Source organism: Leiobunum rupestre, chromosome 11, assembly GCF_980474605.1.
Source record: "Leiobunum rupestre chromosome 11, qqLeiRupe1.1.hap1, whole genome shotgun sequence".
NCBI classification, from domain to species: Eukaryota; Metazoa; Arthropoda; class Arachnida; order Opiliones; family Sclerosomatidae; genus Leiobunum; species Leiobunum rupestre.
The window spans coordinates 49,065,036-49,092,445 of NC_143394.1; the positions used below are offsets into that span (position 1 = coordinate 49,065,036).

A 27,410-nucleotide genomic window follows, 5' to 3' on the forward strand; every position below is an offset into this window, starting at 1 on the left:
ACTATATTCCTAAATATCACCAAATATACAGTCCATATTTAAATATAGTATATTCTTAAATATCACCAAATATACAGTCAATATTTAAATATAGTATATTCTTAAATATCACCAAATATACAGTCCATATTTAAATATAGTATATTCTTCAATATCACCAAATATACAGTCCATATTTAAATATAGTATATTCTTAAATATCACCAAATATACAGTCCATATTTAAATATAGTATATTCCTAAATATCACCAAATATACAGTCCATATTTAAATATAGTATATTCTTAAATATCACCAAATATACAGTCCATATTTAAATATAGTATATTCTTAAATATCACCAAATATACAGTCCATATTTATATATAGTATATTCCTAAATATCACCAAATATACAGTCCATATTTAAATATAGTATATTCTTAAATATCACCAAATATACAGTCCATATTTAAATATAGTATATTCTTAAATATCACCAAATATACAGTCCATATTTAAATAGGGTATAAACTTTGAATAACGATATTTTTGATGGTGAAATCAATCTTAACATTCGACAATACAGGTTTGGGTTACTCAAGAAAGTTACATTCGGTAATAAATAGACCAAAAATAATGTACCAAACTTCGCCTGGGCAACAAAGGAAGCCTAATATGACCCGCTTTGGCTATATTTTGGCGTTAAGGATTTCAGCCTTAGTTCCACAAGCCGCCATAAAATTAATCCAGAATGAAGGTCTAGCGTATTACCATCCAAGGCCTTCGAGGGAAAATACAGAATACGAAGGTTCATTTACATTCGCGGGATTAAAATCCGCCGTTAAATAATGTCGCAACAGACACGCGTAACGAGCATAATGCGAATGAACGCGTTCTTATAATGAACAAAATGAACGCTTTCCCGGACTTAAGTCTCGAGCAAAAAAGGATTGAAGTGCTAATGGCAGAGCCTATAACGCCAGAGCTGGCGACTATAATGAAACATCACGCCACAACTAGTATGAAACAGCCACCTAAAAGGAGCAAACTGTACCCCCGTCCTGGCTTTCCGCTACACTACCGAGTGTCAGATACGAGGCGAGATAGGACGTTTCGACCCTCCCGCTATCACGGCCATTAACGGATTTAGAGCTTCGGATAGAAAGGAGAAAAAAATATATAAAACCAAGCTGCCATCACTAGAATCTAGATTGTATAGTGGAATTGACTGCTAGTCCCTTTGGCTCCATATCTGGCCTCCAAAACAGGACGGCACGCGAGAGAAAGTGCCCAGGGATAAATTGAAAGGGCCTCTAACAAGGCCAGCCTTACAGAAAGTTGGGGAATATCTTGAGGACACTTCACTTCGCGTAAGCCCCGAATATACGGGGTGTCTCCATTTGCTTGGGTATTTGTCTCGAATACTATGAAATGCAGGGTTGCCAAATTCCAAGCTCCAGATTATCGTTTATAGTTTTGATTTGGGTCGTTCTAGATTAAGAAGGATCGTACGGCTAAAAACAACTAGATAACTTAACATTTTGACTGAAAACATGATAATATTATGTACGAAAAAATACGTGAGAAAATATTTTCGAATATTTTAGATTCGTGACGACCATAATCACTCCCCCAGAAAACCGCAAGAGCGTGTTTGGAAGTGGGAGTCCGGGATCTGGGAGATGGCCTTTGCTTCAGATCAGTGGCTACCGCAATATTTAGAGATATATAAAGGTTTCCGCTCTAAATAAATATTAATAGATTTTAATCTATCCATGGAAATTGATAAACAGTTTTAACGCGGATCGTACTTTGGATTGTATTTTTGCCGTACGATCCAGCCGTACCATCGTATGTCGTACCTAGAGATCGCCGGAACAAATAAACTAACCGGCAAAATTTCGATTAATCATAAAAATTTTGGTTAACTGTTTATTTTTGAACATTTTATACGAATAAACAACGATTTAACATGCAAAAATAATGGTTTTTTTTCCGATATTTTTTGGATAATTGTCGGTTATGAAAAAAATAAATAATTGGATAATTTCTTATTCAAACGCCGATCTCTAGTCGTACCGAGGGTTTAATTATCGTACAACTACGATCCGGATTGTATATCTGGCAACTCTGATATTGAAATGTAGAATCTAGACAACTATGGAAAATTAGAGAGTAATACTAAACACGAAATATTAAATATCTTTTTGCATGCTCAGAAATAAACTTTACAGTAAATTTACAGATAATATAATTTCAAATTTCAACTCAATTTACGCTTTAAAAAGTTGGTTACTTTTTCACCAGCAAAAATGAATGTTTTTCTTTATCAGAAATTGATATGGAATGTAGAAAGATATAATTTCTAATTTCAATTCAATTTGTACTTTAAAAATTTGGTTTATTTTTGCCAACCCTAAATATTTCTTTAATCAGAAATGGATATTTGTTTCCGAAATTGGGAAAATTAAATTTCCATTTGACTTTTAATAAAATATTCAAATTGAAAATCTAAAACGCACTACCTCTGATCTAAAAGTGATTTCCTTAAAATCATAAAATAACGTGGGGGGGGGGAACTGATTTTTAAGTGCCGAATAGGGAGGTATTAGATTAGAATCTGAGCTCAAATAATTGATTTTTGGAATGAGGTTTCAGAACTCGGAAGCGGAACTTTTCGGGTTTTGAAAAAAAAATAGGACCGGTATCACAAGCCAAAACCCCAGTCTTCGCAACGTATCATCCACCAGCGCCCCTACCGAGAGAATCGCAAACGTTTCTACCAAATTCAAAGTGCGTAAGACCGCTAGATCTAAAAATATAAACGTCTCGACTAAAGTATTATGTCAAGAAGGACTTTGGTATAAGAGATGTTTTAAGGAAGCTGTTTTTATCAGAGATAGGGGAAATTTAAATCTAGAGGAAGGGTCAATAAACATAAAAGGTTGGGGGGGTTTTAAATTAAAAACAAAATATTGTGAAACAATTGAACACCAGGGGTAATGTTGTAATCGTATAACGTATAATCACATTAATCAGAATATTGTAGCGAAGGACTACGGTCCGAAAGCTCCCGATCATTTTATTTTAATAAAATCATTTTTTAAATTCCATGAAGTAGCAGTACTTTTTATTATAAATCATTACAACAAATTGAAATAGAACCATGGAACAAAATTTTAAAATTCAAGAATATAAACGTCGTTAGCTTAACTAGTTTATTGTGGAAATGTTTCCATAATCTGCCACCGTGGCGCTACAAGTGGCGCTGGTGTGAAAAAGCTAAGCACTCCATCTGTTTTCGAGTCCAGCAGTTTAAGTTTCAGAGATATATCGGATGCGTCATTCGTTTTTTGGAATCGATTCAGCGTCCTTCACGTATCGTATAATCCAGCGAATTTCAGGGTGGATCCCCCCCCCCCCCCGGTGCGTGTGGACGTCTAATTTATTTAGCGGTCTGTTACAATTGCGAAAAAGTTCTCCCCTCTCGACTCTGAAATATTACGATTAATGTCCCTGGAGGGGCTTTAGTCTAGTCGGAGCAATTTACGCAATTTCGGAGCAAAATTTTGTATATTTTAGGGGGGAACTTTCTGGATGTGTTATTCGAGTCCCTATCAGTGGCTCTTTAAGACCCTCTGTGCCCTTAGCCGAAGGAAAATATGCGGCCCTTTTTTATGCGTTTGAAAACCTTCGTTAATGAGTAAAGTGGCCCTGATAAAGCAGACCAAGCGGATGTACAATCAACGCTGGCAGATTCCGGTAAAAACCACGCCCTTACGAAAAAGGTTTATAGAAATTTTATAGAATTTTATCGATTCTATAGTAATAGGCCTTTCTATAAAATAAGCTACGCTTGCTGAACTTGTTTTTATGTAGCTCCTTCGTCAAGAAATACGTAGATTTTATAGAAAGTCTATAGAATTTTTTTGTAAAACACACGAAACTCTGACAGAATTTCTCAAAGACAGCGAGTACATTGACGTAGTATATTTTCAATTTAGAAATTGGCATCTAACACATGCTATGACTTCTTATTAATGTAACTATCGTTAGTTAAACAAGCTTATTTTAAAACAGGTAGAAGAAATGTGAAATTCGTCACCTAAGAATTTTAAGATTTATATAAATAAAGTTACGTGGATTTTGCTTTCGGGTGACGAATTAAATGATCCTTCATAAAGGAGAAACTTTATACTCCTTTTAACATAGAATTCCGTACGCGCAACCTGAGAGACAAAGTCAAGTAAGTTTTAAAGTCGACAAAACTAATTGTTAGGTTTTATTTTTCGAATAATAACAATTATTATGTAATAAAATTTTTGAATTTCTTCCAAAAGTCGCTTGTTTCGAGTTGCTTATCTTTTTCTCTCAGGTAACAAATTCTTTACCGTATCAATTAGGACTGTGCAATCGAGTAGGTATCAAATTTATTCATTGCATATTCGAGTCGAGTAATATTGAAGTCGAGTCGAGTGATCGAGTACTTGATCAAGAGGAAACTTTCTCTTATTCGAGTCGAGTATAACTAAAAAAACCTCGAGAAAAATTTTAACGAGTCGGGTTATCGAGTACTTGATTAGGAGCTGGTTTTATTCGAGTAATTATGAAAGTAAATTTAAAAGGAGTATGAAGTAACTTTCAATGCTGAAAAATATTCGTTTAATTTAAATGAATCCCAGTTTCCACAACTTTGTAGGTACCGTTTATTGCCCCCCAAAAGTTGTAAAAACCCCTCTTTGAACTTTGAAGCAACGAGGATAGAAAAACCAAACTCGACGAGTTTAGAGAGAGTTCAAGTACTTGACCTCAAAAAAGGCCAAGTACTCTATGATGTTCAAGTACCCGCACAGCCCTAGTATCAAGACCAAATACGGGTACCCGAATATGCAATTTTTTTGTACTCGGTAATCGACGAGTATTCTCCAATTACTTAATCGAGGTAAAGTTCGAGTATTTGACCTTAAAAAGGCCGAGTACTTCATGATGTTCGAGTACTCGCGCAGCCCTAGTATCAAGACAAAATACGTAAATGCGAATATCAACTGACTGACCTCTTCAGTTTTCTTCTTCTTGTTAGGTTTGTTGCCGCAGTTGACAAACATGAGTCTGGCCAAATAGCCGAGCACGACGCGACGCAAAACCTTGGGGACGTCCGACGGGGTCTTGTTCCCCCGGTGATGCATGTTGAGCGTGATGACCGAGAAGAATGTGGCCGACGCCACCAAGCACACCGTCACGCCGTAATACAGATCTGCGGAAGCGGAGGAACGAACGAAGACCGTTAATCCGCGGGCTCTAGATAAACGGCGCTGAATGGGGAAAGGGTTTAGCGCTTACTGATAAGAGGCGTCTTTTGGGAAGGCGGCATCGCCTCCCGGACGATGACCAGGAAGACGGTGACGCAGAGCAGCGTCCCGACGGCCAGCGTCACCTTCTCTCCGGACTCCGACGGGACGTAGAAGGCCAGAATGGAGACGCCATTAATCAGGATGCAAGGCAGGATCAGGTTGAAGACGTAAAACATTGGACGCCTTCGCAGGCGCAGCGTGTACGTCACGTCTTTGGAGAGCTCCTCGCAACAGTCTAACTTCCGCTCGTTTATTACGCAAGTGAAATCGTCCAAGATAAACTCGCCGTGCTCCTGGTAATATTCCAAATTACCCCTCTCTTCCGTCTTCGAAAGCTCTACCTGCGGAACGAATGAAATATTACGGACCAGCGCGCGCCTTGTATTCTATTCTATAATTGCGCTTCCAAAACCCGAAACATCGCGAATCTACAACGAGGATCGCGATTGACAATGCGAGCGCGAATCCAATTGTCGCCTTTATACAAAGCCGCCTTTCGTACCGCTCCAGTTCCGCTTTCATTCGGGAAATATATTGCAGCGACGTTCTTTTCAGTTTTATAATAATATGAATAACCCATTTGCTCAATTAAAGGGAATATAACCTCAGGTATTTGGTGTGGAACACCGACGTTTGCGGCTCTGGCCGCTCTTACCTTTGGTTTTAGAAATGTTTGGCGCCACTGTACAGGATAATTTGAAAAATTGAAGGGTTCTTCCGTAAATATTGCTTTGCAGGTTATATTCCCTTTTAAGGTCAAATCAAATTGTTCCTAGGTGCACAGATAATTATTAAATATTAATCAAGTTAATTAAAATTATGTATTTATATTAAACTTGTTCTGTTTGAGCTCCCGCACTCATGGTTGACTAGTAATGGACGTGCTCGGATCATTTTGAGCAAATTTAAGCTGAACATTTAAGTTTAAAAAAGAACGAATCTATAAAGAAGAGGAGCGTCTATTTCGTTTCTCAAATTTGAGCGGAAATGAGAGGAGTGCTGATTTCGTTTCTCAAATGAGCGCGAAAATGAGAGGAGTGCCGATTTCGTTTCTCAAATGAGCGCGAAAATGAGAGGAGTGCCGATTTCGTTTCTCAAATGAGCGCGGAAATGAGAGGAAAGAAAGTTGGCTATTTTCACCTCTGCATTATCCCTATAAATGATTACCAAAACAGAAAAGTGTCAATTTCATTTCTCAAATGAGCGTTAATATGAATGTGTTTGGTTTATGCTAAAATAATCTTTTTAGCCAAAACTATAATATACATTCTCGAGAAATAATTTAATAAATCTTTGGGAATTTTTAAATCAATTTTTTTCACGAGAATGTTTTCAGATAAATGGTGTTTTTTAAATTTTGTTAAATAGGTAATAATTTAAAAGCTGTTCAGAGTACATTTTCAATTTAGGCTCTCAATTATTTAATAAAAAATAAATTTTGTTTATCAAAGAAAACAGCGCCAAATTATTTCTCAAACGCATTCCTCTCGAGTGAATGGAAAATGAGAGGCAAAAGATAGAAGCGAAGTTTCATTTGAATCGCATTTGAATCAAAACACTCTTCACCACGATTCAGTTTGTGGTTTAATATCAAAAGTAAATGAATCGGAGTTATCAGACTGCTACACTCCTCATGTTGGAGGCGTTTTCCTTATGAAGTTACATTTTGACCTCAGATTTAAAATTTTGCGCGCTCATAGACAGAAAGAAACGTTTTTGTTTTTATGAAACCATTTTTTAAACACAATTCACAAGCGCAATTTATCGCGTCAAAAGACGGGGATGGAAATTAGCTTTTATTTGACTCGATTTTCTGGGGTAGGTACATTTGTTCGAATTTCAATCGTCCGAAAGGTGGAACAAATGTTCGAATTTCATTCGTCCGAACCGCCGAAATAACAAATGTTTCAATTTTTTTAATTGGACAACTTGTTTGTTTCATTCTGTCGCTAAATTACTATTTCTTATTGCTGTTTTTTTTGGTCCGGATTTTTATTATAATGTCTAATCATTTTATCCTATTATGTCCATTTTTACATTGGCTATTTATATGGATATTTTAGGTTAGGTTAGGTTAGGTTCGGTTCACGTTAATGTTACTATTTTCTTATATTAACAATATTTAAAAAAAACAATTCCTAATGTTCGAAAAAAACGGACAAACGATTATTCAAACAAATGAAATTCGCCAGTAAAGTTAACATAAATTGAACGACTAAATCACCAACAAATGTTGTGATATTTTTTTCGGGCAAGTGAAATACGTTTTCGGACATACGATCCTGTTTTCCGGCATTCGGACAAATGATCATTAGGACATTTGTACCACCGTTCGGGCGAATGAAATTTGAACAAATGTACCCAAATCTATTTTCTCATCATTTTCATAAGGAAAACGCCCTCCGATTCTGAGCGCCATTTCGATAACTCGGGTTCATTTACTTCTGATAATATCAAAGGAGTGGTTCGGAAAGACACGCGAGCGAGATGGAAGACTGACTCACTTGAAGGCCATCGTACGTGAGAGACGCGAACTTCATGTTGCAAATCTGAACGTCGAAAGGAAAATACTCCAAATCTACTTTGCAGGTACTTCGAAATGTGGCGTGGAAAACGTAGGTCACCTCGCCGGTCGACTTGACCACGGCGTTAGTGCGCAGAGTGTTCGTGCTCGACTGAGGGTCAGCGCTAGTCGCGAAAATGTGCAATTAAATTGATGAAATGACAGATGGAGCGTCAAATGGGCAATTACCTGTTGTAGAGTACGATATCTGGTTTCCAAACTTGTTCGGCTGGGATTCGAATGATACCGATGTTGCCGAAATCGGAGGCGTTCCACCTCAAATGAACGTCGGTCCACTTCTGCAAATTAAAGATTAAGCGGTCAGCAGACTTAGGAGGCCCTATCCGAAAGAGGCTTATACAACCGGGAACAAAGGCTGAGTTTAATTACTATAACTGCTCGGCCAATTTGGAGTATTTTAGGTTTGGTTTTTAAAAATTAATTTATCGTTATTTATTTTATTTTTATTTATCACAAATTATATTCTTTTTATTTATCATAATTTATTTTATTTTTATTTTTCATAATTTATTTTATTTTTATTTATCATAATTAATTTTATTTCTATTTATCATAATTTTATTTTATTTTATTTTTATTTATCATAATTTAATTTTATTTTATTTTTATTTATCATAATTTAATTTTATTTAATTTTCATTCATCATAATTTAATTAAATTTATTGTAAATAGTATTTAGGTAATATTTGATAAAAATTAGAAATTAATTAGGTAATCTGGCGGCCGAAATAAGAATACAGTCAAATATTTTCCTGGTAAAACCTATTACGTGGGAAAATATATTGTTTTGTCAAAACGAAAAACTCAATAGAGCCATAGCGAAACAAAATTTGTTTTTCTGTAATTCCCAAATCTTATTATATTTATATTTCATGAATAAATATAATAATTATAATTATAGGGTAATATTTTCTTTCAGTTGAAAATTTTGCTGGCGGTGTAAAATTATTTTTAAGCCTTAATTTTACTACTAACTATTTGGCGTAAGGGATTTTCAATCTTAAAGTGATTTCAGCAATTTCTGGTTTATTAGGCTGAGTTTAAGATTTTGTAACTGATTTTCACCCAGATTTCGGGATTTTGAAACTGATTTGAAGATTTCTAAAATTATTTTTGTTTTGAGATTTCAGAGCGCAGCTTTCGTGTATGGGATTTGTACGAATGACTGACAACTCGATTTTAAATTCCCAAATGGCAGGTAGGTTATCATACTGCAAAATATTTTGGTGACATACGGAAAAGCACCTAAGGGAGTTTCTTTGGACGCGTCACTCGCTTTAATATTGGAAAGACATCTGTCGAGAATTTTTCAAGATAGTTCCATCCGTCCATTGACGTTTTTAGAATTTGAAAACGAGGTTTACATGTACAAAAAAATCTAGGCTCCTCCCAATCTGGACGTTAAATTAAGCGAGAAAATTAAGTATAAGCCCAATAAATAATCAACAAAAGACAATAGCCTATTTTAAAGGATGTGGTTTTCTACGTAAATTACTCTACCTGACAATGTAAATAGAAGTGCCAAAACAGACGGGCAAAGGGTTATAACCTAAGTTCAGTGCAGTATACAGGGCCGTTTAATGCAATGGGCACTGTGCCCAAAGCCTACGGAGGTTCTATTGGGCCTACAAAAGTCTATGGGTATGAAAAAATTCAATTTAATAAACTAAAAACCCCACTTGCAGTATAATAGGTTTAAATTCATTCAGGTTAAATACCGATGGACGTAAACTCAAAGTAAATATAAACGAGCATTCACTGACAGTGACACGTGATTCCATAAGTGTATAATATTGTTACATAAGTGTGACACTTCCTATTCTTCACGTGCAAAATTTTTACTGAGAGCTATTCACAAGACATACAGCATTGCGGGCTTCGTCACCGTTTTGCGTCCGCTTGCTCCCGCGTCACACGTAGCCTGTGACAGCGCCTCGCTAGGGGGAGATTTTCTTCTCGTGATGCCATCACTCCGTTACTAGCTCTCAGTAAAATATTCCTTAAAGTGACAAACTTATGGAACAATATTATAGACATATGGTGATTCGCATCAAGCGGTATATTAAGAATATTAAGGACAAATTTCGAAACTTTGGTTAATTTATCCACAAACCTGGGTTATCCAACATACGGTCGTCAGAATCTGACTCCTTTGGTCCTGCGTGGAGAGAAAAATCAAAGCACCCTTCATTACTTCGCAACGCTTTTAGGGGAAAATATACTTTTGAAAAAGGGGCTTGCTCGCTATAACAAATTGGCGGAACAATTTTTGCGACGAGGCCAGAAAAGAAAGTTGAAGAAAAAATTTCACGGATCCATTCAACGTTAGTTACACGCCATAAACTCGGGTAAACCGAGGGTCCGCTTAATATAAATATGAAGATAAATAGGTAGGGTCCGAGAGAAGCGAGCCCCGGACCCCCACCTCCCATTTTTCGCGTGATTAATCTACATTTTTTCTTCTTACACGGTTTTATCCCCGCTGGTGGCGCTGCAGTTTAGTTAATTAAAAAGAGAGGCAAGCGCGTTTTTATATCAGCCCCAAGTTTTGATAGGAGCGCAGCCCGGGGCTTTGGCTGGGAAGCCCCTTCAATTCGATTAGCGCCGAGTTTTGTTTTCGTGATTAACGAGTCGTAACCCTATTTTTCTTGACACCTTAAAACGAAGCGGGCCTTATTTCCCAGCCCTACACGCGACTGGATTCTCTATCAGCGCCATCTAGGTGCGCCCCGATCTTTTTCGCATCCCCGAGATTTTCCACCGAAATCCCCACTTCTTACCGAGAGCCGCTTGAAGAATCACGCGAAAGTTTCCTTCAACGCGGACTGCACCCTTCGCGAGGGCCTGACAAGGGCCCGAAAGCGCCGCTAGTGATGGGGCCGGACCAATACCTCATTAACTTTCGAGCTCGAGTAGGTTCGCTGTAAATATTGGAAGGAATCCGGGCTCCTAATCCCGAGGTGATTTTATCCCCTCGTATTCCGGTTTACAGGTAAGAAGGAGTCAGAGCAGCGACATCAAAAGGGAATTCGTCTTAAGCAAATAAAGATCCGAGGACAAACTCGAGACTTTTACTTGTTGGAAAACTTCGGGACGCGAAGGACAAGTTCGAACGTCCCCAAAGGAGAATTTAGGAAACTCGCGCGCGGATTTGAGTTCTGGCGCAGTTTGTAAGTAGTTAGCCCCGGGACTCTTTGTTTCGTCGCAAAGTACATTACCGATTTGAGCGGCTGGTTTCTTTGGAGATTTAGAAGAATTAAGGAGTTCGTATTAGCATATGTAACATAATAACTCATAAGTATGCCATAAAAGCATTTTCGTGAATGAAACCTTGTTCAAGGGATATGACGAAATATGCGTCATCAACTTTACTGATGGGAAACGGAAGTTAGTGAGAATTCCTCGCGCGTTTCTGGCTTAGCGTCGCGATCACATGATTTCATTTCCATGGTAACCCTTTCCATAGCGCAAGGATTATAAGCATTTTTGCATTTTTGGGTCCGCTCAATGTATGTTCCGGCGTGAAACAAGGTCTCATTGAATTTTTTCCAATGGGAATATTATACAGAGGCATATTTATGAGTAATTATGTAACCTCACCTATTTATAGATCATCGCATTTCTATATAAAAATCGGTTAAGATTGGCTTTGATGTTATTTGTTTGTATCAAAGATAGTACAGATCTCCGTATCCTATACCCCACATTCGAATTCTGAGTTTTCCGATTGTCAATTTTGTAACGAAGCCATTACCCACTTCCAGCACGTGGCCTCCGAAAAACCGTCCTCCATCGGTTGCTGTAGTACGCTTTTTATTGTTGGTTACCATGTGAACTATGAAGCTTAATTTTTCGGAGTTCCGGTTGGAAGTGGGTAATGGCTTTTGACTACGAGTGAGGCAGTGATTTCGAATCTAGGGTATCTAGGGTTTATTATATTTGGTTGCATATACAATGGTTCTATTCTATAGACTAAAACCCTAATTATGATTCGTAAGGATAAAAAATTGTCCTTAAAACTTGAAATTATGCTTATACCCGAAATTTCGTATTCTACTCTGATCCTTGAGAAAAATTAGGAAAGTGCTAAAATAGTTCGTAAGATAAAGTTAGAGTAAAACTCTCCTTAGTGGCTTAAGGACCAAAAAGTATCCTTATTTGGCTCACATTTTAAGATGGCCACCTTGATAAATATTGAAAATTTATATTTAGCTGAAGAAATTATATCATAATTATTTAAAGGCATTATGAGTCGCTAGATGACTTGGGCCGAAGTTGGTGCCTTGGGTATTAGCCTAGCTGATGATTGTCATTATTGTTATCGTTGATAATGGCTACTATTTTTAAAATATTTGTTCCCATGAATAAAGGTATATTTATTTAAATAAAAGAATTTCATTGTCCTTAGCTTATTCTTAAGAGTGAAATAAGGATTTGTCCTTATGTAGCGAGTCCTTATTTTTAGGGAGAGTTCTAGAATTAGACCTCAGGTTCTCAATTGAGTGGCCAAACTTTTTAACCCTAATTCCTAATTTTTTTTAAATTTTTGTGATTACTCACAATGTTAAAAATTTTCTAACCATTGGCAGATACACGATTAACGGAAGAAATCGGTAGCTTACTCTTGAAGGGGATTGGGAGCGACGCTAAGAATCGGTAGCTTACTCTTGAAGGGGATTGGGATTAACGCTAGAAATCGGTAGCTTACTCTTGAAGGGGATTGGGATTAATGCTAGAAATCGGTAGCTTACTCTTGAAGAGCATTGGGAGCAACTCTAAAAATCGGTAGCTTACTCTTGAATGGGATTGGGATTGACGCTAGAAATCGGTAGCTTACTCTTGAAGGGGATTGGGAGCGACGCTAAGAATCGGTAGCTTACTCTTGAAGGGGATTGGGATTAACGCTAGAAATCGGTAGCTTACTCTTGAAGGGGATTGGGATTAATGCTAGAAATCGGTAGCTTACTCTTGAAGGGCATTGGGAGCAACTCTAAAAATCGGTAGCTTACTCTTCAATGGGATTGGGATTAACGCTAGAAATCGGTAGCTTACTCTTGAAGGGGATTGGGAGCGACGCTAAGAATCGGTAGCTTACTCTTGAAGGGGATTGGGATTAACGCTAGAAATCGGTAGCTTACTCTTGAAGGGGATTGGGATTAATGCTAGAAATCGGTAGCTTACTCTTGAAGGGCATTGGGAGCAACTCTAAAAATCGGTAGCTTACTCTTCAATGAGATTGGGATTAACGCTAGAAATCGGTAGCTTACTCTTGAAGGGGATTGGGAGCGACGCTAAGAATCGGTAGCTTACTCTTGAAGGGGATTGGGATTAACGCTAGAAATCGGTAGCTTACTCTTGAAGGGGATTGGGATTAATGCTAGAAATCAGTAGCTTACTCTTGAAGGGCATTGGGAGCAACTCTAAAAATCGGTAGCTTACTCTTGAAGGGGATTGGGAGCGATGCTAGAAATTGGTAGCTTACTCTTGAAGGGGATTGGGAGTAACGCTAGAAATCTGTAACTTATTCTTGAAGGGGATTGAGAGCAACTCTAGAAATCGGTAGCTTACATTTGAAGGGGATTGGGATTAATGCTAGAAATCGGTAGCTTACTCTTGAAGGGGATTGGGATTAACGCTAGAAATCGGTAGTTTACTCTTGAAGGGGATTGGGATTAACGCTAGAAATCAGTAGCTTACTCTTGAAGGGGATTGGGATTAATGCTAGAAATCGGTAGCTTACTCTTGAAGGGCATTGGGAGCAACTCTAAAAATCGGTAGCTTACTCTTGAATGGGATTGGGATTAACGCTAGAAATCGGTAGCTTACCCTTGAAGGGGATTGGGAGCGACGCTAAGAATCGGTAGCTTACTCTTGAAGGGGATTGGGATTTACGCTAGAAATCGGTAGCTTACTCTTGAAGGGGATTGGGATTAATGCTAGAAATCGGTAGCTTACTCTTGAAGGGCATTGGGAGCAACTCTAAAAATCGGTAGCTTACTCTTGAATGGGATTGGGATTAACGCTAGAAATCGGTAGCTTACTCTTGAAGGGGATTGGGAGCGACGCTAAGAATCGGTAGCTTACTCTTGAAGGGGATTGGGATTAACGCTAGAAATCGGTAGCTTACTCTTGAAGGGGATTGGGATTAATGCTAGAAATCGGTAGCTTACTCTTGAAGGGCATTGGTAGCAACTCTAAAAATCGGTAGCTTACTCTTGAATGGGATTGGGATTAACGCTAGAAATCGGTAGCTTACTCTTGAAGGGGATTGGGAGCGACGCTAAGAATCGGTAGCTTACTCTTGAAGGTGATTGGGATTAACGCTAGAAATCGGTAGCTTACTCTTGAAGGGGATTGGGATTAATGCTAGAAATCGGTAGCTTACTCTTGAAGGGCATTGGGAGCAACTCTAAAAATCGGTAGCTTACTCTTGAATGGGATTGGGATTAACGCTAGAAATCGGTAGCTTACTCTGGAAGGGGATTGGGAGCGACGCTAAGAATCGGTAGCTTACTCTTGAAGGGGATTGGGATTAACGCTAGAAATCGGAAGCTTACTCTTGAAGGGGATTGGGATTAATGCTAGAAATCGGTAGCTTACTCTTGAAGGGGAATGGGATTAACGCTAGAAATCGGTAGCTTACTCTTGAAGGGGATTGGGATTAACGCTAGAAATCGGTAGCTTACTCTTGAAGGGGATTGGGATTAACGCTAGAAATCGGTAGCTTACTCTTGAAGGGGATTGGGATTAACGGTAGAAATCGGTAGCTTACTCTTGAAAGGGATTGGGATTAACGCTAGAAATCGGTAGCTTACTCTTGAAGGGGATTGGGATTAACGCTAGAAATCGGTAGCTTACTCTTGAAGGGGATTGGGATTAACGCTAGAAATCGGTAGCTTACTCTTGAAGGGGATTGGGAGCGATGCTAGAAATTGGTAGCTTACTCTTGAAGGGGATTGGGAGTAACGCTAGAAATCTGTAGCTTATTCTTGAAGGGGATTGAGAGCAACTCTAGAAATCGGTAGCTTACATTTGAAGGGGATTGGGATTAACGCTAGAAATCGGTAGCTTACTCTTGAAGGGGATTGGGATTAATGCTAGAAATCGGTAGCTTACTCTTGAAGGGGATTGGGATTAACGCTAGAAATCGGTAGCTTACTCTTGAAGGGGATTGGGAGCGATGCTAGAAATTGGTAGCTTACTCTTGAAGGGGATTGGGAGTAACGCTAGAAATCTGTAGCTTATTCTTGAAGGGGATTGAGAGCAACTCTAGAAATCGGTAGCTTACATTTGAAGGGGATTGGGATTAACGCTAGAAATCGGTAGCTTACTCTTGAAGGGGATTGGGATTAATGCTAGAAATCGGTAGCTTACTCTTGAAGGGGAATGGGATTAACGCTAGAAATCGGTAGCTTACTCTTGAAGGGGATTGGGATTAACGCTAGAAATCGGTAGCCTACTCTTGAAGGGGATTGGGATTAACGCTAGAAATCGGTAGCTTACTCTTGAAGGGGATTGGGATTAACGCTAGAAATCGGTAGCTTACTCTTGAAGGGGATTGGGATTAACGCTAGAAATCGGTAGCTTACTCTTGAAGGGGATTGGGATTAACGCTAGAAATCGGTAGCTTATTCTTGAAGGGGATTGAGAGCAACTCTAAAAATCGGTAGCTTTCTCTTGAAGGGGAGTGAGAGCAACTCTAGAAATCGGTAGCTTACTCTTGAAGGGGATTGGGATTAATGCTAGAAATCGGTAGCTTACTCTTGAAGGGGAATTGGATTAACGCTAGAAATCGGTAGCTTACTCTTGAAGGGGATTGGGATTAACGCTAGAAATCGGTAGCTTACTCTTGAAGGGGATTGGAATTAACGCTAGAAATCGGTAGCTTACTCTTGAAGGGGATTGGGATTAACGCTAGAAATCGGTAGCTTACTCTTGAAGGGGATTGGGATTAATGCTAGAAATCGGTAGCTTACTCTTGAAGGGGAATGGGATTAACTCTAGAAATCGGTAGCTTACTCTTGAAGGGGATTGGGATTAACGCTAGAAATCGGTAGCTTACTCTTGAAGGGGATTGAGATTAACGCTAGAAATCGGTAGCTTACTCTTGAAGGGGATTGGGAGCAATGCTAGAAATTGGTAGCTTACTCTTGAAGGGGATTGGGAGCGATGCTAAAAATTGGTAGCTTACTCTTGAAGGGGATTGGGAGCGATGCTAGAAATTGGTAGCTTACTCTTGAAGGGGATTGGGAGTAACGCTAGAAATTGGTAGCTTACTCTTGAAGGGGATTGGGATTAACGCTAGAAATCGGTAGCTTATTCTTGAAGGGGATTGAGAGCAACTCTAGAAATCGGTAGCTTACTCTTGAAGGGGATTGGGATTAACGCTAGAAATCGGTAGCTTACTCTTGAAGGGGATTGGGATTAACGCTAGAAATCGGTAGCTTACTCTTGAAGGGGATTGGGATTAACGCTAGAAATCGGTAGCTTATTCTTGAAGGGGATTGAGAGCAACTCTAAAAATCGGTAGCTTTCTCTTGAAGGGGAGTGAGAGCAACTCTAGAAATCAGTAGCTTACTCTTGAAGGGGATTGGGATTAATGCTAGAAATCGGTAGCTTACTCTTGAAGGGGATTGGGATTAATGCTAGAAATCAGTAGCTTACTCTTGAAGGGCATTGGGAGCAACTCTAAAAATCGGTAGCTTACTCTTGAAGGGGATTGGGAGCGATGCTAGAAATTGGTAGCTTACTCTTGAAGGGGATTGGGAGTAACGCTAGAAATCTGTAACTTATTCTTGAAGGGGATTGAGAGCAACTCTAGAAATCGGTAGCTTACATTTGAAGGGGATTGGGATTAATGCTAGAAATCGGTAGCTTACTCTTGAAGGGGATTGGGATTAACGCTAGAAATCGGTAGTTTACTCTTGAAGGGGATTGGGATTAACGCTAGAAATCAGTAGCTTACTCTTGAAGGGGATTGGGATTAATGCTAGAAATCGGTAGCTTACTCTTGAAGGGCATTGGGAGCAACTCTAAAAATCGGTAGCTTACTCTTGAATGGGATTGGGATTAACGCTAGAAATCGGTAGCTTACCCTTGAAGGGGATTGGGAGCGACGCTAAGAATCGGTAGCTTACTCTTGAAGGGGATTGGGATTTACGCTAGAAATCGGTAGCTTACTCTTGAAGGGGATTGGGATTAATGCTAGAAATCGGTAGCTTACTCTTGAAGGGCATTGGGAGCAACTCTAAAAATCGGTAGCTTACTCTTGAATGGGATTGGGATTAACGCTAGAAATCGGTAGCTTACTCTTGAAGGGGATTGGGAGCGACGCTAAGAATCGGTAGCTTACTCTTGAAGGGGATTGGGATTAACGCTAGAAATCGGTAGCTTACTCTTGAAGGGGATTGGGATTAATGCTAGAAATCGGTAGCTTACTCTTGAAGGGCATTGGTAGCAACTCTAAAAATCGGTAGCTTACTCTTGAATGGGATTGGGATTAACGCTAGAAATCGGTAGCTTACTCTTGAAGGGGATTGGGAGCGACGCTAAGAATCGGTAGCTTACTCTTGAAGGTGATTGGGATTAACGCTAGAAATCGGTAGCTTACTCTTGAAGGGGATTGGGATTAATGCTAGAAATCGGTAGCTTACTCTTGAAGGGCATTGGGAGCAACTCTAAAAATCGGTAGCTTACTCTTGAATGGGATTGGGATTAACGCTAGAAATCGGTAGCTTACTCTGGAAGGGGATTGGGAGCGACGCTAAGAATCGGTAGCTTACTCTTGAAGGGGATTGGGATTAACGCTAGAAATCGGAAGCTTACTCTTGAAGGGGATTGGGATTAATGCTAGAAATCGGTAGCTTACTCTTGAAGGGGAATGGGATTAACGCTAGAAATCGGTAGCTTACTCTTGAAGGGGATTGGGATTAACGCTAGAAATCGGTAGCTTACTCTTGAAGGGGATTGGGATTAACGCTAGAAATCGGTAGCTTACTCTTGAAGGGGATTGGGATTAACGGTAGAAATCGGTAGCTTACTCTTGAAAGGGATTGGGATTAACGCTAGAAATCGGTAGCTTACTCTTGAAGGGGATTGGGATTAACGCTAGAAATCGGTAGCTTACTCTTGAAGGGGATTGGGATTAACGCTAGAAATCGGTAGCTTACTCTTGAAGGGGATTGGGAGCGATGCTAGAAATTGGTAGCTTACTCTTGAAGGGGATTGGGAGTAACGCTAGAAATCTGTAGCTTATTCTTGAAGGGGATTGAGAGCAACTCTAGAAATCGGTAGCTTACATTTGAAGGGGATTGGGATTAACGCTAGAAATCGGTAGCTTACTCTTGAAGGGGATTGGGATTAATGCTAGAAATCGGTAGCTTACTCTTGAAGGGGATTGGGATTAACGCTAGAAATCGGTAGCTTACTCTTGAAGGGGATTGGGAGCGATGCTAGAAATTGGTAGCTTACTCTTGAAGGGGATTGGGAGTAACGCTAGAAATCTGTAGCTTATTCTTGAAGGGGATTGAGAGCAACTCTAGAAATCGGTAGCTTACATTTGAAGGGGATTGGGATTAACGCTAGAAATCGGTAGCTTACTCTTGAAGGGGATTGGGATTAATGCTAGAAATCGGTAGCTTACTCTTGAAGGGGAATGGGATTAACGCTAGAAATCGGTAGCTTACTCTTGAAGGGGATTGGGATTAACGCTAGAAATCGGTAGCCTACTCTTGAAGGGGATTGGGATTAACGCTAGAAATCGGTAGCTTACTCTTGAAGGGGATTGGGATTAACGCTAGAAATCGGTAGCTTACTCTTGAAGGGGATTGGGATTAACGCTAGAAATCGGTAGCTTACTCTTGAAGGGGATTGGGATTAACGCTAGAAATCGGTAGCTTATTCTTGAAGGGGATTGAGAGCAACTCTAAAAATCGGTAGCTTTCTCTTGAAGGGGAGTGAGAGCAACTCTAGAAATCGGTAGCTTACTCTTGAAGGGGATTGGGATTAATGCTAGAAATCGGTAGCTTACTCTTGAAGGGGAATTGGATTAACGCTAGAAATCGGTAGCTTACTCTTGAAGGGGATTGGGATTAACGCTAGAAATCGGTAGCTTACTCTTGAAGGGGATTGGAATTAACGCTAGAAATCGGTAGCTTACTCTTGAAGGGGATTGGGATTAACGCTAGAAATCGGTAGCTTACTCTTGAAGGGGATTGGGATTAATGCTAGAAATCGGTAGCTTACTCTTGAAGGGGAATGGGATTAACTCTAGAAATCGGTAGCTTACTCTTGAAGGGGATTGGGATTAACGCTAGAAATCGGTAGCTTACTCTTGAAGGGGATTGAGATTAACGCTAGAAATCGGTAGCTTACTCTTGAAGGGGATTGGGAGCAATGCTAGAAATTGGTAGCTTACTCTTGAAGGGGATTGGGAGCGATGCTAAAAATTGGTAGCTTACTCTTGAAGGGGATTGGGAGCGATGCTAGAAATTGGTAGCTTACTCTTGAAGGGGATTGGGAGTAACGCTAGAAATTGGTAGCTTACTCTTGAAGGGGATTGGGATTAACGCTAGAAATCGGTAGCTTATTCTTGAAGGGGATTGAGAGCAACTCTAGAAATCGGTAGCTTACTCTTGAAGGGGATTGGGATTAACGCTAGAAATCGGTAGCTTACTCTTGAAGGGGATTGGGATTAACGCTAGAAATCGGTAGCTTACTCTTGAAGGGGATTGGGATTAACGCTAGAAATCGGTAGCTTATTCTTGAAGGGGATTGAGAGCAACTCTAAAAATCGGTAGCTTTCTCTTGAAGGGGAGTGAGAGCAACTCTAGAAATCAGTAGCTTACTCTTGAAGGGGATTGGGATTAATGCTAGAAATCGGTAGCTTACTCTTGAAGGGGAATTGGATTAACGCTAGAAATCGGTAGCTTACTCTTGAAGGGGATTGGGATTAACGCTAGAAATCGGTAGCTTACTCTTGAAGGGGATTGGGATTAACGCTAGAAATCGGTAGCTTACTCTTGAAGGGGATTGGGATTAACGCTAGAAATCGGTAGCTTACTCTTGAAGGGGATTGGGATTAACGCTAGAAATCGGTAGCTTATTCTTGAAGGGGATTGAGAGCAACTCTAAAAATCGGTAGCTTTCTCTTGAAGGAGAGTGAGAGCAACTCTAGAAATCGGTAGCTTACTCTTGAAGGGGATTGGGATTAATGCTAGAAATCGGTAGCTTACTCTTGAAGGGGAATTGGATTAACGCTAGAAATCGGTAGCTTACTCTTGAAGGGGATTGGGATTAACGCTAGAAATCGGTAGCTTACTCTTGAAGGGGATTGGAATTAACGCTAGAAATCGGTAGCTTACTCTTGAAGGGGATTGGGATTAACGCTAGAAATCGGTAGCTTACTCTTGAAGGGGATTGGGATTAACGCTAGAAATCGGTAGCTTACTCTTGAAGGGGATTGGGATTAACGCTAGAAATCGGTAGCTTACTCTTGAAGGGGATTGGGATTAACGCTAGAAATCGGTAGCTTATTCTTGAAGGGGATTGAGAGCAACTCTAAAAATCGGTAGCTTTCTCTTGAAGGGGAGTGAGAGCAACTCTAGAAATCGGTAGCTTACTCTTGAAGGGGATTGGGATTAATGCTAGAAATCGGTAGCTTACTCTTGAAGGGGAATTGGATTAACGCTAGAAATCGGTAGCTTACTCTTGAAGGGGATTGGGATTAACGCTAGAAATCGGTAGCTTACTCTTGAAGGGGATTGGAATTAACGCTAGAAATCGGTAGCTTACTCTTGAAGGGGATTGGGATTAACGCTAGAAATCGGTAGCTTACTCTTGAAGGGGATTGGGATTAATGCTAGAAATCGGTAGCTTACTCTTGAAGGGGAATGGGATTAACTCTAGAAATCGGTAGCTTACTCTTGAAGGGGATTGGGATTAACGCTAGAAATCGGTAGCTTACTCTTGAAGGGGATTGAGATTAACGCTAGAAATCGGTAGCTTACTCTTGAAGGGGATTGGGAGCAATGCTAGAAATTGGTAGCTTACTCTTGAAGGGGATTGGGAGCGATGCTAAAAATTGGTAGCTTACTCTTGAAGGGGATTGGGAGCGATGCTAGAAATTGGTAGCTTACTCTTGAAGGGGATTGGGAGTAACGCTAGAAATTGGTAGCTTACTCTTGAAGGGGATTGGGATTAACGCTAGAAATCGGTAGCTTATTCTTGAAGGGGATTGAGAGCAACTCTAGAAATCGGTAGCTTACTCTTGAAGGGGATTGGGATTAACGCTAGAAATCGGTAGCTTACTCTTGAAAGGGATTGGGATTAACGCTAGAAATCGGTAGCTTACTCTTGAAGGGGATTGGGATTAACGCTAGAAATCGGTAGCTTATTCTTGAAGGGGATTGAGAGCAACTCTAAAAATCGGTAGCTTTCTCTTGAAGGGGAGTGAGAGCAACTCTAGAAATCGGTAGCTTACTCTTGAAGGGGATTGGGATTAACGCTAGAAATCGGTAGCTTACTCTTGAAGGGGATTGAGATTAACGCTAGAAATCGGTAGCTTACTCTTGAAGGGGATTGGGAGCAATGCTAGAAATTGGTAGCTTACTCTTGAAGGGGATTGGGAGCGATGCTAAAAATTGGTAGCTTACTCTTGAAGGGGATTGGGAGCGATGCTAGAAATTGGTAGCTTACTCTTGAAGGGGATTGGGAGTAACGCTAGAAATTGGTAGCTTACTCTTGAAGGGGATTGGGATTAACGCTAGAAATCGGTAGCTTATTCTTGAAGGGGATTGAGAGCAACTCTAGAAATCGGTAGCTTACTCTTGAAGGGGATTGGGATTAACGCTAGAAATCGGTAGCTTACTCTTGAAGGGGATTGGGATTAACGCTAGAAATCGGTAGCTTACTCTTGAAGGGGATTGGGATTAACGCTTGAAATCGATAGCTTACTCTTGAAGGGGATTGGGATTAACGCTTGAAATCGATAGCTTACTCTTGAAGGGGATTGGGATTAACGCTAGAAATCGGTAGCTTACTCTTGAAGGGGATTGAGATTAACGCTAGAAATCGGTAGCTTACTCTTGAAGGGGATTGGGAGCAATGCTAGAAATTGGTAGCTTACTCTTGAAGGGGATTGGGAGCGATGCTAAAAATTGGTAGCTTACTCTTGAAGGGGATTGGGAGCGATGCTAGAAATTGGTAGCTTACTCTTGAAGGGGATTGGGAGTAACGCTAGAAATTGGTAGCTTACTCTTGAAGGGGATTGGGATTAACGCTAGAAATCGGTAGCTTATTCTTGAAGGGGATTGAGAGCAACTCTAGAAATCGGTAGCTTACTCTTGAAGGGGATTGGGATTAACGCTAGAAATCGGTAGCTTACTCTTGAAGGGGATTGGGATTAACGCTAGAAATCGGTAGCTTACTCTTGAAGGAAATTGGGATTAACGCTTGAAATCGATAGCTTACTCTTGAAGGGGATTGGGATTAACGCTAGAAATCGGTAGCTTACTCTTGAAGGGGATTGGGATTAACGCTAGAAATCGGTAGCTTATTCTTGAAGGGGATTGAGAGCAACTCTAGAAATCGGTAGCTTACTCTTGAAGGGGATTGGGATTAACGCTAGAAATCGGTAGCTTATTCTTGAAGGGGATTGAGAGCAACTCTAGAAATCGGTAGCTTACTCTTGAAGGGGATTGGGATTAACGCTAGAAATCGGTAGCTTACTCTTGAAGGGGATTGGGATTAACGCTAGAAATCGGTAGCTTACTCTTGAAGGGGATTGGGATTAACGCTTGAAATCGATAGCTTACTCTTGAAGGGGATTGGGATTAACGCTAGAAATCGGTAGCTTACTCTTGAAGGGGATTGGGATTAACGCTAGAAATCGGTAGCTTATTCTTGAAGGGGATTGAGAGCAACTCTAGAAATCGGTAGCTTACTCTTGAAGGGGATTGGGATTAACGCTAGAAATCGGTAGCTTATTCTTGAAGGGGATTGAGAGCAACTCTAGAAATCGGTAGCTTACTCTTGAAGGGGATTGGGATTAACGCTAGAAATCGGTAGCTTACTCTTGAAGGGGATTGGGATTAACGCTAGAAATCGGTAGCTTACTCTTGAAGGGGATTGGGATTAACGCTTGAAATCGATAGCTTACTCTTGAAGGGGATTGGGATTAACGCTAGAAATCGGTAGCTTACTCTTGAAGGGGATTGGGATTAACGCTAGAAATCGGTAGCTTACTCTTGAAGGGGATTGGGATTAACGCTTGAAATCGATAGCTTACTCTTGAAGGGGATTGGGATTAACGCTAGAAATCGGTAGCTTACTCTTGAAGGGGATTGGGATTAACGCTAGAAATCGGTAGCTTACTCTTGAAGGGGATTGGGATTAACGCTAGAAATCGGTAGCTTACTCTTGAAGGGGATTGGGATTAACGCTTGAAATCGATAGCTTACTCTTGAAGGGGATTGGGATTAACGCTAGAAATCGGTAGCTTACTCTTGAAGGGGATTGGGATTAACGCTTGAAATCGATAGCTTACTCTTGAAGGGGATTGGGATTAACGCTAGAAATCGGTAGCTTACTCTTGAAGGGGATTGGGATTAACGCTAGAAATCGGTAGCTTACTCTTGAAGGGGATTGGGATTAACGCTAGAAATCGGTAGCTTATTCTTGAAGGGGATTGAGAGCAACTCTAGAAATCGGTAGCTTACTCTTGAAGGGGATTGGGATTAACGCTAGAAATCGGTAGCTTACTCTTGAAAGGGATTGGGATTAACGCTAGAAATCGGTAGCTTACTCTTGAAGGGGATTGGGATTAACGCTAGAAATCGGTAGCTTATTCTTGAAGGGGATTGAGAGCAACTCTAAAAATCGGTAGCTTTCTCTTGAAGGGGAGTGAGAGCAACTCTAGAAATCGGTAGCTTACTCTTGAAGGGGATTGGGATTAACGCTAGAAATCGGTAGCTTACTCTTGAAGGGGATTGAGATTAACGCTAGAAATCGGTAGCTTACTCTTGAAGGGGATTGGGAGCAATGCTAGAAATTGGTAGCTTACTCTTGAAGGGGATTGGGAGCGATGCTAAAAATTGGTAGCTTACTCTTGAAGGGGATTGGGAGCGATGCTAGAAATTGGTAGCTTACTCTTGAAGGGGATTGGGAGTAACGCTAGAAATTGGTAGCTTACTCTTGAAGGGGATTGGGATTAACGCTAGAAATCGGTAGCTTATTCTTGAAGGGGATTGAGAGCAACTCTAGAAATCGGTAGCTTACTCTTGAAGGGGATTGGGATTAACGCTAGAAATCGGTAGCTTACTCTTGAAGGGGATTGGGATTAACGCTAGAAATCGGTAGCTTACTCTTGAAGGGGATTGGGATTAACGCTTGAAATCGATAGCTTACTCTTGAAGGGGATTGGGATTAACGCTTGAAATCGATAGCTTACTCTTGAAGGGGATTGGGATTAACGCTAGAAATCGGTAGCTTACTCTTGAAGGGGATTGAGATTAACGCTAGAAATCGGTAGCTTACTCTTGAAGGGGATTGGGAGCAATGCTAGAAATTGGTAGCTTACTCTTGAAGGGGATTGGGAGCGATGCTAAAAATTGGTAGCTTACTCTTGAAGGGGATTGGGAGCGATGCTAGAAATTGGTAGCTTACTCTTGAAGGGGATTGGGAGTAACGCTAGAAATTGGTAGCTTACTCTTGAAGGGGATTGGGATTAACGCTAGAAATCGGTAGCTTATTCTTGAAGGGGATTGAGAGCAACTCTAGAAATCGGTAGCTTACTCTTGAAGGGGATTGGGATTAACGCTAGAAATCGGTAGCTTACTCTTGAAGGGGATTGGGATTAACGCTAGAAATCGGTAGCTTACTCTTGAAGGAAATTGGGATTAACGCTTGAAATCGATAGCTTACTCTTGAAGGGGATTGGGATTAACGCTAGAAATCGGTAGCTTACTCTTGAAGGGGATTGGGATTAACGCTAGAAATCGGTAGCTTATTCTTGAAGGGGATTGAGAGCAACTCTAGAAATCGGTAGCTTACTCTTGAAGGGGATTGGGATTAACGCTAGAAATCGGTAGCTTATTCTTGAAGGGGATTGAGAGCAACTCTAGAAATCGGTAGCTTACTCTTGAAGGGGATTGGGATTAACGCTAGAAATCGGTAGCTTACTCTTGAAGGGGATTGGGATTAACGCTAGAAATCGGTAGCTTACTCTTGAAGGGGATTGGGATTAACGCTTGAAATCGATAGCTTACTCTTGAAGGGGATTGGGATTAACGCTAGAAATCGGTAGCTTACTCTTGAAGGGGATTGGGATTAACGCTAGAAATCGGTAGCTTATTCTTGAAGGGGATTGAGAGCAACTCTAGAAATCGGTAGCTTACTCTTGAAGGGGATTGGGATTAACGCTAGAAATCGGTAGCTTATTCTTGAAGGGGATTGAGAGCAACTCTAGAAATCGGTAGCTTACTCTTGAAGGGGATTGGGATTAACGCTAGAAATCGGTAGCTTACTCTTGAAGGGGATTGGGATTAACGCTAGAAATCGGTAGCTTACTCTTGAAGGGGATTGGGATTAACGCTTGAAATCGATAGCTTACTCTTGAAGGGGATTGGGATTAACGCTAGAAATCGGTAGCTTACTCTTGAAGGGGATTGGGATTAACGCTAGAAATCGGTAGCTTACTCTTGAAGGGGATTGGGATTAACGCTTGAAATCGATAGCTTACTCTTGAAGGGGATTGGGATTAACGCTAGAAATCGGTAGCTTACTCTTGAAGGGGATTGGGATTAACGCTAGAAATCGGTAGCTTACTCTTGAAGGGGATTGGGATTAACGCTAGAAATCGGTAGCTTACTCTTGAAGGGGATTGGGATTAACGCTTGAAATCGATAGCTTACTCTTGAAGGGGATTGGGATTAACGCTAGAAATCGGTAGCTTACTCTTGAAGGGGATTGGGATTAACGCTTGAAATCGATAGCTTACTCTTGAAGGGGATTGGGATTAACGCTAGAAATCGGTAGCTTACTCTTGAAGGGGATTGGGATTAACGCTAGAAATCGGTAGCTTACTCTTGAAGGGGATTGGGATTAACGCTTGAAATCGATAGCTTACTCTTGAAGGGGATTGGGATTAACGCTAGAAATCGGTAGCTTACTCTTGAAGGGGATTGGGATTAACGCTAGAAATCGGTAGCTTACTCTTGAAGGGGATTGGGATTAACGCTAGAAATCGGTAGCTTACTCTTGAAGGGGATTGGGATTAACGCTTGAAATCGATAGCTTACTCTTGAAGGGGATTGGGATTAACGCTAGAAATCGGTAGCTTACTCTTGAAGGGGATTGGGATTAACGCTAGAAATCGGTAGCTTATTCTTGAAGGGGATTGAGAGCAACTCTAGAAATCGGTAGCTTACTCTTGAAGGGGATTGGGATTAACGCTAGAAATCGGTAGCTTATTCTTGAAGGGGATTGAGAGCAACTCTAGAAATCGGTAGCTTACTCTTGAAGGGGATTGGGATTAACGCTAGAAATCGGTAGCTTACTCTTGAAGGGGATTGGGATTAACGCTAGAAATCGGTAGCTTACTCTTGAAGGGGATTGGGATTAACGCTTGAAATCGATAGCTTACTCTTGAAGGGGATTGGGATTAACGCTAGAAATCGGTAGCTTACTCTTGAAGGGGATTGGGATTAACGCTAGAAATCGGTAGCTTATTCTTGAAGGGGATTGAGAGCAACTCTAGAAATCGGTAGCTTACTCTTGAAGGGGATTGGGATTAACGCTTGAAATCGATAGCTTACTCTTGAAGGGGATTGGGATTAACGCTAGAAATCGGTAGCTTACTCTTGAAGGGGATTGAGATTAACGCTTGAAATCGATAGCTTACTCTTGAAGGGGATTGGGAGCAATGCTAGAAATTGGTAGCTTACTCTTGAAGGGGATTGGGAGCGATGCTAAAAATTGGTAGCTTACTCTTGAAGGGGATTGGGAGCGATGCTAGAAATTGGTAGCTTACTCTTGAAGGGGATTGGGAGTAACGCTAGAAATTGGTAGCTTACTCTTGAAGGGGATTGGGATTAACGCTAGAAATCGGTAGCTTATTCTTGAAGGGGATTGAGAGCAACTCTAGAAATCGGTAGCTTACTCTTGAAGGGGATTGGGATTAACGCTAGAAATCGGTAGCTTACTCTTGAAGGGGATTGGGATTAACGCTAGAAATCGGTAGCTTACTCTTGAAGGGGATTGGGATTAACGCTTGAAATCGATAGCTTACTCTTGAAGGGGATTGGGATTAACGCTAGAAATCGGTAGCTTACTCTTGAAGGGGATTGGGATTAACGCTAGAAATCGGTAGCTTATTCTTGAAGGGGATTGAGAGCAACTCTAGAAATCGGTAGCTTACTCTTGAAGGGGATTGGGATTAACGCTAGAAATCGGTAGCTTATTCTTGAAGGGGATTGAGAGCAACTCTAGAAATCG

At 40.5% G+C, this 27,410-nt stretch overlaps 1 protein-coding gene across 1 annotated transcript in view; it reads right to left on the bottom strand.

The window, feature by feature from the left end:
* LOC149923129 (neuronal acetylcholine receptor subunit alpha-10-like) overlaps window positions 1-27,410 on the bottom strand; it is a 66,727-nt gene that overhangs the window by 18,036 nt on the left and 21,281 nt on the right. The window contains exons 3-7 of the mRNA XM_090162959.1: window positions 10,033-10,077; window positions 8,087-8,196; window positions 7,839-8,022; window positions 5,324-5,675; window positions 5,038-5,237 (exon numbers count right to left, since the gene is read on the bottom strand). Coding sequence (XP_090019085.1) covers window positions 5,038-5,237; window positions 5,324-5,675; window positions 7,839-8,022; window positions 8,087-8,196; window positions 10,033-10,077 — 891 coding nt within the window. The remainder of the gene's footprint in view (window positions 1-5,037; window positions 5,238-5,323; window positions 5,676-7,838; window positions 8,023-8,086; window positions 8,197-10,032; window positions 10,078-27,410) is intronic.